At 46.0% G+C, this 11,643-nt stretch overlaps 1 protein-coding gene across 1 annotated transcript; it reads left to right on the top strand.

Moving 5' to 3' along the window:
- Positions 1-3,280: 3,280 nt before the first annotated feature.
- fam53c (family with sequence similarity 53 member C) lies at positions 3,281-6,287 on the top strand. Its single transcript, XM_044370154.1, is given in 5 exon segments — positions 3,281-3,538; positions 3,822-3,879; positions 4,186-5,054; positions 5,056-5,250; positions 5,334-6,287. Coding segments are annotated over 4 exon segments (1,389 nt in total). The 5' UTR covers positions 3,281-3,538; positions 3,822-3,872; the 3' UTR covers positions 5,652-6,287.
- The last annotated feature ends 5,356 nt before the right edge of the window (positions 6,288-11,643 follow it).

Here is an 11,643-nt window from a genome sequence, read left to right as displayed (position 1 = left end):
TCAGGACTGTTACTGATCTACATCTGTATCAGGACTGCTACTGATCTACATCAGTATCAGGACTGTTACTGATCTACATCTGTATCAGGACTGCTACTGATCTACATCTGTATCAGGACTGCTACTGATCTACATCTGTATCAGGACTGGTCCTGATCTACATCTGTATCAGGACTGTTACTGATCTACATCTGTATCAGGACTGTTACTGATCTACATCAGTATCAGGACTGTTACTGATCTACATCTGTATCAGGACTGTTACTGATCTACATCTGTATCAGGACTGCTACTGATCTACATCAGTATCAGGACTGTTACTGATCTACATCTGTATCAGGACTGCTACTGATCTACATCAGTATCAGGACTGCTACTGATCTACATCTGTATCAGGACTGCTACTGATCTACATCTGTATCAGGACTGCTACTGATCTACATCTGTATCAGGACTGGTCCTGATCTACATCTGTATCAGGACTGTTACTGATCTACATCTGTATCAGGACTGTTACTGATCTACATCTGTATCAGGACTGTTACTGATCTACATCTGTATCAGGACTGTTACTGATCTACATCTGTATCAGGACTGCTACTGATCTACATCTGTATCAGGACTGCTACTGATCTACATCTGTATCAGGACTGTTACTGATCTACATCTGTATCAGGACTGCTACTGATCTACATCAGTATCAGGACTGTTACTGATCTACATCTGTATCAGGACTGTTACTGATCTACATCTGTATCAGGACTGCTACTGATCTACATCAGTATCAGGACTGTTACTGATCTACATCAGTATCAGGACTGTTACTGATCTACATCTGTATCAGGACTGTTACTGATCTACATCTGTATCAGGACTGTTACTGATCTACATCTGTATCAGGACTGCTACTGATCTACATCAGTATCAGGACTGCTACTGATCTACATCTGTATCAGGACTGCTACTGATCTACATCTGTATCAGGACTGCTACTGATCTACATCAGTATCAGGTCTGCTACTGATCTACATCTGTATCAGGACTGCTACTGATCTACATCAGTATCAGGACTGTTACTGATCTACATCAGTATCAGGACTGCTACTGATCTACGTCTGTATCAGGACTGTTACTGATCTACGTCTGTATCAGGACTGTTACTGATCTACATCAGTATCAGGACTGTTACTGATCTACATCTGTATCAGGACTGTTACTGATCTACATCTGTATCAGGACTGTTACTGATCTACATCAGTATCAGGACTGCTACTGATCTACATCAGTATCAGGACTGTTACTGATCTACATCTGTATCAGGACTGTTACTGATCTACATCTGTATCAGGACTGTTACTGATCTACATCAGTATCAGGACTGCTACTGATCTACATCAGTATCAGGACTGTTACTGATCTACATCTGTATCAGGACTGTTACTGATCTACATCTGTATCAGGACTGCTAATGATCTACATCAGTATCAGGACTGTTACTGATCTACATCAGTATCAGGACTGTTACTGATCTACATCTGTATCAGGACTGTTACTGATCTACATCTGTATCAGGACTGCTAATGATCTACATCTGTATCAGGACTGTTACTGATCTACATCAGTATCAGGACTGCTACTGATCTACATCAGTATCAGGACTGTTACTGATCTACATCTGTATCAGGACTGTTACTGATCTACATCTGTATCAGGACTGTTACTGATCTACATCAGTATCAGGACTGTTACTGATCTACATCTGTATCAGGACTGTTACTGATCTACATCTGTATCAGGACTGTTACTGATCTACATCAGTATCAGGACTGTTACTGATCTACATCAGTATCAGGACTGCTACTGATCTACGTCTGTATCAGGACTGTTACTGATCTACGTCTGTATCAGGACTGTTACTGATCTACATCAGTATCAGGACTGTTACTGATCTACATCTGTATCAGGACTGTTACTGATCTACATCTGTATCAGGACTGTTACTGATCTACATCAGTATCAGGACTGCTACTGATCTACATCAGTATCAGGACTGTTACTGATCTACATCTGTATCAGGACTGTTACTGATCTACATCTGTATCAGGACTGTTACTGATCTACATCAGTATCAGGACTGCTACTGATCTACATCAGTATCAGGACTGTTACTGATCTACATCTGTATCAGGACTGTTACTGATCTACATCTGTATCAGGACTGCTAATGATCTACATCAGTATCAGGACTGTTACTGATCTACATCAGTATCAGGACTGGTTCAGGTGATAGTATATAATAATATGATGCTAAAATTAATAAATAGCTTAATTCTGATATTTATCAATAATCTATTTGCATCAGATTGGAATAAAAAATACATTTAAAAACAGTTTAAACTTGTTTATATTGATTATTAGTTTCAACTGTGTGAAACTAATAATCAACGGTCGTATCAAAGTGTCAGGTCGGCTGTTAATCAGCTTGTTAAACACACATCGTAGAGAAACATTAAGATATAAAATACTTAACTTTGAATAATAATTTGTGTCTGATACAGTTTTTCCACAAAGAAAAGTTCAGTTATCTTGTTAAAACCCTTTAAAGGTGCAACATGTAGGATCCAGCGGTTCATACTCCGAACCAGCTGGGGGCAGCACATCACATCGTTACGCTACGTTAGCGCCGAATCAGTAGCTCTGTTAGCTACGGCTTTGACTAAGCGTGCTAGCAATATCAGTTCAGTGCTAACGTTGAGCTAAACCCGAAGAGGAAGTAGCTACTTCTTCTTCCTCTCATGTTGGACTGAGGGCAGACTGGTCGCTACAGTGACTCACTGTCGCCTCTGGAGGTACGACGTGGTATAACGAGACAGGACGGGCTGGCGCTAGCTGGTTAGCATGCTAACCTCAGCAGTTAAACACAAAACACAGACGTCTCAGTGTTTGTGCTCTGGAGGCTTTAAGTTTCCACGTCACACTTTGTGTAAGTTGTGTTTTGAACCAGAAGTGGCTTCCAAGCTAGTTGTGATGTCACACATCCTGCTCGTAGGCCCCGCCCCTTAAAAATCTGATTTTCAGTGAACTCAGAAACTTGATGAACGTTAAAACAAACTGCAGAGAGAAGCTCCAACATGCAGCTCAGAGTCCGTCTGTGTGAACGTAACCGTGTGTTTCTCTCCCTCCTCTCCAGGTGGGTTGCCGGGGGCAACAGCTGACCGATGATGCCCTTGTGAGAGTGGGCGGGGCTACCTGGCCCTGAGGTGTAAGGAGGAGGAGGAGTCTCCAACCCCTCGGCCCCTCCCCTTCCCCCCCCCCCCCCCCTCCCGTGACAGACCCGACGGACGGACGGTCAGACGGGCGTGGCTCTCCCCTCCCTCCTCTTCCTCCCCCTCCACTCCCCGTCTCCTCCCCGCCCCCCTCCCCCGTCTCCCCCCTCGGCCCCGCCCCCTGCCACCATGCTGTGGTCACGCTGCTGGTGGAGAGCCTGAGGAAGCAGACTCTGGAAGGCGACCCTGCTCAGCCGGGGGACTTCTACCTGGTGAGTCAGGTGGTTTGACTCTGACGGCCATTTTTAAAGGTTTTTTTCAGGTTATTGATTAGAGCAGTGACCTCTGACCTCTGACCTCTGTTAGCTCGGTGTTATTTCTTCTGATCCAGAGACAGAAATGAGGAGTTTGTCACCGTCATGGCGTCATGGCTACCGATGCAGCTTCAGCTCTCCAGTGTTTTAAGATGAAATACATGATGATGATGATGATGATGATGATGATGATGTTAGACGGTTTGGACATTTTGGACGTCTTTGTCTTCTTGTCTTTCAGTCCCTGCTGGACCCGAAAACCCTCGCAGAGTGCTGGCCCCCAGATGGCTTGATGCCTGGTGAGTCACCTCCCTGACGTCCTTTTTAGCTCCTACATTTCCCAGAATGCCCCTCGGCGGGTGTCTTGAACATTAACATATTATTATTATTACTTCCTGCAACCTGCAGCTGTTTTTGTTGTAACTGTCTGGCTGGTAACCCTGATGACATCACTATGACGTCATCAGTGGGACGAACCATTAGGAGGAAACTGATGTTCCTTTAAATGCAGCAAACAGGCGTCACATGACCTGTCAGCTGACTCTGTGTGTGTGTGTGTGTGTGTGTGTGTGTGTGTGTGTGTGTGTGTGTGTGTGTGTCCTCAGAGAGCAGCTACTGGCAGCTCTGCCCTCCCTCCAAGTCCGGCCTGCAGGGGGGGTTGCTGAGCTCTAGTTTCCCCCCCGGCCCCGTGCCCCTGGTGCCCCCAGATGCTCACCTGCAGGAGGGGGGCGACCCCCTGGACGGCCCCCCCTCCCAGCCGCAGCAGCAGCACCGGCCCCTGGCGCCCAGCACCTCAGCGTCCGAGCTGTCCCTCCCCGGAGCGGCGGCGGCGGCGGCGGCAGCGGGGGCGGCCCCTCCCGGTCCCGGTCCCCCTCCCCCTCCTCCCCCGCCCCCCAAACGCCACTGCCGCTCGCTGTCGGTGCCCGAGGACCTGTCGCGCTGCCGCTACACCTGGCGGCCCAGCGCCTCGCGGGTCTGGACTCCCGTCAGTCGCCAGCAGTGCCACGGAGGAGCGGGGGGAGGGGTCACGGGTGGGGGGGCGGGTCCAGGAGGAGGAGGGGGTATAGGGGCGGGTGCGGCGGGGGGAGGAGCCTGTCCCCTCCGCGCTCCCAGCTCCTCTCTGAACTCGTCGCTGCACTCCTCGTCCAGCCCCACCTTCTTCAGCCTGGCGCTGTCTCCGGACTCGCCGCTGCCCTGGAGCTTCCCCTGGGACCCCAGCGAGGCGGCGGCGGGGGGAGGAGCCTGCTGCTGCTTCTTCCCCTCGCCGTCCTCCTGCTCCTCCTCGCCCTCCCCGCTCCACCCGCCTCCCCCTCCTCAGAGGCGTTTCTCCCTCTCGCCCGTGCTCATCAGAGACTCGGCGGCCTCCTCCACCTCCTTCCTGCCTCCGCCTCCCGTGCCGAGCCAAGCGGCGCCGCCTCCCCCGGGCTGCTCCGCCTCCGCCGTCGCTCCGGCAGCGGTGGCGGCGGCGGGGGGGGGGGGGCCCGGTGCCCGCTTCGCCCTCCTCGGCCTGCAGCACGCCGTCGTCCCTGCGCCGCAGCCTGCCGCCGCAGCTGCCGCGCTGCCACTCGCAGCCCTGCGACCTGCTGCTGCTCAAACCGGGACTGAAGAGACGCCGCGACCCCGACCGGCCCTGCGCCCGCCCCGTCCTGGACTTCACCAAGATGACTCAGGTACCGTCAATAAACCCTTCATCACTTCATTAGCTGATTGTTTTATCTGAGATGTTTGATGGTTTCCTGTCGTCCCCCCGCAGACCCGCAGCATCGACCCGCAGTGTTTGGAGCGCGGCGGCGGCGGCAGGCTGGCGTGCGGCGGTGACGTCTGCATGGGCATGGAGTCCTTCATGAGCGACTTCCGAGGCTCCTGCTCGCCGGCCGAGTGCCTGGGCAGGACCAGCATCGGGCCGCTGAGCGAGAGCGACGAGGAGTGCCGCGAGGACGACGACGATGAAGAGGAGGACGAGGACGGGGAGGAGGACGTGGACGAGCGCGAGGCGGCGGCGCAGCAGCAGGCGGCGGTGTTTGAGCGGGATTGTACAGAACTCGACTTGAACTTGATAGAAGAAAACTGACGTATTTGTAAACTGAAGGCTGTTCTTTGTTTTCAGGTTTTTAGTTGCGTTTTTTTTATTTGGAATCGATCTGAAGCCCCGCCCCCCCCCCTCCTCTACTTCCTGGACGACACCGTCTCAACACTCCCGGGCCCTGCGCGCCTCCTTGCCACCAATCAGCAAGGCTCTCAGGAACAACACCTTCTCTCATTGGATGAGCTGGGGTAAAACAACGACAGTGATGATGTGACTACCGCCGACCGACTCGGCGCCTGTGACGAGAGGAAACCTCCGCTGTCCCCGGGGGTGTCCCCTCGCCGTCCCCCCCGCTTACCGGCGTCCAGGCGTCTTCCAACACACAACAACAGCCGCCGAGTCTCTTGTTAACACGCTTCAGTCTGACGAGGAGCTCGCCGCACAGCAGCAGCAGCAGCAGCAGCAGCAGCGTTTCCACCTGACGCATCGTCACGCCAACAGAACGCACGCCGACACGCCTGATCACACACACACACACACACACACACACACACACACACACACACACACACACACACTTTAGAAAAAGCAAACGAGACCAGATTATGTCATCGTAGATCGTTACAGTTTGTGTTTCTTCTCTTTATTTGATCAGTTTTAATAAAACAGACGATGAATCAGTTCAGCTGCTCTTCTTCTTCTTCTTCAGCTCATTTAAACGATCAACAGAAAAATAATCAATAATGAAAATATATCACTTTATCCCGCTTGTTTTTCATAGACTGATGATGAAGAGGCCGGTGGTCTTCCTCACTCTTCGTCTGGTGTGGTCGAGGTAGTTACGGGTGGAGCCGCTCAAACACAAACTAGTTTCTGCAGAAGAGCTGAAAACATCAGTCTGATATTAATTAGATTGATTAGATATTATTATTATTATTATTATTATTATTATTATTATTATTATCTGGGGTTAACTGGCTCTCCGAAGCAGTTATGTGCTTCACTTCTTACCCGGTTTCATCGCCATGGTAACAGCTCCGGAGCGTATAAAAGCATCAACTACTGATCATCCAATCAGAGGAGATCCTGTTCATGTTACGTGGACCAGCAGCTGCAGCGTCGCCTCGTGTTCAGATCGGGTTTAAACCCGGGTTGACTTAACCGCCAGCGCCGCCGCCGCTTGGCGTGACGGCGTCCGTCGGGCTCCGTGAAGCCAGATGTTGACGTGGCTTCGTGGTTCAGGCTGCTGGTTCTGGTTTTCCTGTAAACACACAGCGATAGTTTGTGTCTGACGTCTTTAAATATAAATAAATAAAAATATGTCGACATGGAAGCTCTGATGTGATATTTATCATATTTTATCAGGATTAAACTTTATTTACAACAATAAAGATACATAAACACACACACATGTTTCTAGATGAACCTGCGTGTCGGTGTCATGTGACCTGGGCGTGGCGATGTGTTCAGGTGTGCTGTGGAGCTGCGGCGGCGGCGGCGGCGTCCTGTCAGGCGACACTGAGGGCAGGTAGCTACTGATGCTGTTGTTCACCTGAGTGTTCACACATTCCTGTCACTGAAAAACACAACACACACACACACTCCTGCTCATCCACCTGTGTGTGTGTGTGTGTGTGTGTGTGTGTGTGTGTGTGTATGTGTGTATCTTCACACCACCTGGTGGTCATGTGACTTGTGTCCAGTCTGAATCTAGATTCGTCCGCACACACAGTTTGTTTGTTTTTTTGTTTTTTTGTTTTTTTTTTTGAACACCTGAGTTTCAGTCCCCATGGTAACGTCTCACCTTGATGACATCATCACTTCAATATAAAAAAACATGTTTAATTCAATAAAATCCAGTCAAACTGCTGATCGGAGACGTGAACGAGCCGCAGGACACCATGTGATCACTGAGTCGAGTTAAATCCATTTGTTTGATCATGTGACCTCCAGTTACTCTGAACGGGCCGTTTCCCAGCAGCCTCTCTGTTTCTGTCGGAGGGATTGTGGTCATCTCACATCCAGAGTTTATCTAAGAGACGCAGCTGCTCAGCGCAGCTCGAGCTACAATAAAGAACTTAATATAAATAATATGATTAATGATCAGCTGAAGCAACTAAATTTAACTCCTTATTCTTCACGAGCTGATCCAAATCAATGTAAATGATTGATTTGGTATAAATGATGTGAGACGATCCTCCAGAGAGAAGATGTCTCACTCTGTTGGAGCTTCTTCTTCTTCTTCTTCTTCTCTTTCCCATCTTTTAGTCGAGTACAGACACACAAACCGAGTCAGTGATGGCTGATACGAGCCGCCGTCCGACACGTTTATGGTTTTAACCTGCTGAGAGTGAAACAGTGAAACATGAGAAGCTGCCAGCTGAAGCTTCTCTACTCTGATCTGCAACATTAAACGCAGATCCTCAATCTGATCAGGTTTATTTTAGCTGATCTCAGTGTTTCGGATCATTATTTCAGTGGGTTTTACAGTGATTTAACTTTTTAAGGATATAATTTTCTCACTAAATGTTCATGAAAACGCTTACAAACCTGAGAAAAAACATGCAGAACATGTTAAAGTTTTCTTCAGTATGACAGTAATCAGTGATAGCTGTAACAGCTGATTTAATTTATTCCAACAAAAACTGAAACTTAATTGACGTCACGTTTAAAGACGATGACCACAAAACCTCTCGGAGGTTAACAGAGAGGATCATGGGACGCGGCCCGATGATGTGGACCCAGTTCTGATAAAAATAAAAGTTTTAGATTCAGTTAATTTCTATTAAAAATCAACCTGCAGTGACATGAAACGAATCCGTCACAGTCCACGTTATCATGTTATTGTTGTGGTGACACGTTAGAACATCTACGAGTGATGTTAGAAACTCAAACCTTAAAGACAATCAACAAGCAAACAGGAATATTGTAAAAAAAAGATCATATTTTAAAAGGGTAATGTGTATTTGGTCATTTCAGTTCAGCAGACAACTGAATTACTGCACAACAACATGTTTGACCCAAAAGTTAAAGGCGTCTGAATGTCGACTGTGATGGATTTCAGTTCAAATCATTCAGTAAAAAGATGAAGGTTGTTTTTGTGCTCAGCTGTTGTTTAATCTGCGAGGCCACGATGCAAAAATCTCAATTTGTGTGATTTTTTTTTTGTTTGTTTTTTCAGATTTCATTTGTCACATTGTTGGGAAAAAATATTTTAGCTCGTCTGAACTGGAAAAAACAAACCCTCCATCCTGCTGGTGATTCTGATTTAGCACTCTCAGAGGAAAACTGTAACCCAACACTTTGGAAAATTTACTTGTTTTCTTTCTTTCTGAGACACTCGGATGGATTCAGTCTTATGTCTCTGTTAAGCTGGAGTTGTGGTTAGCCTAGCTTAGCATAAAGACTGGGACCAAACAAAATGTTGTGAAGTGTTTCAAACCTTCACGCTACCATTTGTGCTCTCACAGCTATCACAATTTGTGACTTTAAGTACCAATGGGGCACGATTGTTGGTAATCATAATAAAGTATGTTATAAAATATGAGTTTCCAGCTCTCAACTTTAAGTTAAAACAGGACAAAACTTTTCATTGTTAAGTTAAACCCTGTAGAGCTGAAACCAGTTGACAGAAAAATGATCTGCAACTATTTTGATAATCGATTGTCATTTTTCACACAACAATGCCAAACATCTGCTGGTTCCAGCTTCTCAAATGTCCAGATTTGCTGCTGTTAATTAGTGAACTTTGGAGGTTTTAGTTGGTGTATTTTTAAAGTTTGGGCGGCGCTTGGCTAGCTGTTTCACCCGGTTCCAGTCTTAATGCTAATCCAGGCTAACCACATCCATCCTGACTCTAATTCTGTACTTGACACACAGACATGAGATTCATATTTGTGCAGACATCTCACTCTCAGAAAGTGAATAAGACTACAGTATTTACCAAAATGTAAGGTTAAAGGCGTCTGGAAGCTAACTTGTTAGCTTCTTGTGCTGTCAGTGAGAAATGCTAACTTGGTGTTTTCACAGTCACCGAAGAAAAAAAATATACACAAAGGCAGTTCAAACAAATTTACAAAATAATTGAAAATGAATAATCACAATTAAAAAATCAATAGTAACAGAGACAATGTCCCTGTAAGACACACATACACATGACGTCCCTGTTACACATGTAACATCAACACACACACACACACACACACACACTGTCCCTGTAAGACATACATACACATGACGTCCCCGTAACATCAACACACACACACACACACACACTGTCCCTGTAAGACATACATACACATGACGTCCCCGTAACACATGTAACATCAACACACACACACACACACACACACACACACACAATGTCCCTGTAAGACATATACACTTACACACAGTGTCCCTATAACACACACGCAGGATGACCCTGTAAAAACACACACACATAAAGTCCCTGTAAGACACATATACACACACACACACACATAAAGTCCCTGTAAGACACATATACACACACACACACACACATAAAGTCCCTGTAAGACACATATACACACACACACACACACACACACATAAAGTCCCTGTAAGACACATATACACACATACACACACACATAAAGTCCCTGTAAGACACATACACACACACACACACACACACACATAAAGTCCCTGTAAGACACACATACACACACACACACAACGTCCCTGTGACACGTCTCCCTCTGGTTCGTTGGTTTGTTTCAGTTGATCGGTCCATAACGCCCAGCATAAGCCTTAACTGAACATATTCTATTATTCTGTAAATCAAAACGTTAAAAAGAAAAAAAAGGAAAAGACAAAACTAACGGAGAAGAAAAGGAACTGTGTACTGTAGCTGTTAAATCTTTAGTCCTTCTGTTCGTTATTTTCTGCTGTTTTTTCTTAATATTTCTAATCTGATGTCTGAGTGCGGCGAGGTGTCGGCGATGAACGCGTTGCGTTTGGGGAAAAAAATAAAAAATAAAAGAAGCTTCAGGACGGAGGCGGAGCAGTCGTGTACAAAGTTAGCGGAGAGACTCGGACATCTCTTGTCTTTTAGAAATGTTTTTTATTGTATGTGTTTTAAAAAAAAAAAAAAAAACAATGACAACATGGCAATTTGAAAACCAGTTTGTGAATAAATTAAGTTTATTGAGAATTATTTTACAAAGAAAGGGAAAAACTGGTGTCCTGTGTTTATTGTCATCATCATTATTATTATTATTCATGTTTTCTGACGAAGGTTTTCATATCATGGGTCTGCGTGAAAACTCTTTTCTGATTGGCCGGCAGGTGTTAAATCAGTTTATTGCACACGTAGTTCAAGTTCAAGTAACCATGGCAACGTTAAAGAGCACAGCTGTCAAAGCTGATGGAGTTTTGAAGAATGAGACGCAGCAGAAGAAGAAGAAGAGATGAAGAAGAACAACACGAGGAAGTGACACCTGAAGAGCTTAAAAATGAGGAAGAGGAGGATGAGATTAATACAAACAAGGCGACAGAATGAACAAACAACAAACTGCTGTTGTTTTTAATGACGAAGTAGAAAAAACACGGTAGCAGGAAGTGTTAGCTAAAGCTGCAGCTAAATAGCACAACCGCTAACGATAGCGACACCGAAGCAAAAAAAAGATACAGTCTTTTAAAAATGTATCTATTTGTTCATTTATTTTGGGATCGGCCTGCCCTTTGGGTGCCCAACCTTTCCAGTACAATAGTATTTACTGTTTCCTGTCAGTTCGGTCGTGGTGATTAATTGATTGATCCGTTGATGGAAAAATAATTGGCAACAATTATTTATTTTAAGGTCAATTATCACATAAAAAACTTGAACCGTTCTCTGGCTGCGATGCTTTAAATGTGATGATTTTCTGCTTTTCTCTGTTTTATTTGATCATAAACTGAATCTGTTTGCAGACGATGTGTTGATCTCCAGGAAGATGTGGTGGATGTTCAATATTCTGACATTTTACAGCCTAAATTAATAATTTAATCAAACTAACAGATTCATCTATAATGA

The sequence above is a fragment of the Thunnus albacares genome, chromosome 13 (genome assembly GCF_914725855.1).
Source record: "Thunnus albacares chromosome 13, fThuAlb1.1, whole genome shotgun sequence".
Classification (NCBI taxonomy): Eukaryota; Metazoa; Chordata; class Actinopteri; order Scombriformes; family Scombridae; genus Thunnus; species Thunnus albacares.
Note: the sequence above shows the minus strand (reverse complement) of the source record. Positions and strands in the feature narration are given on the sequence as shown.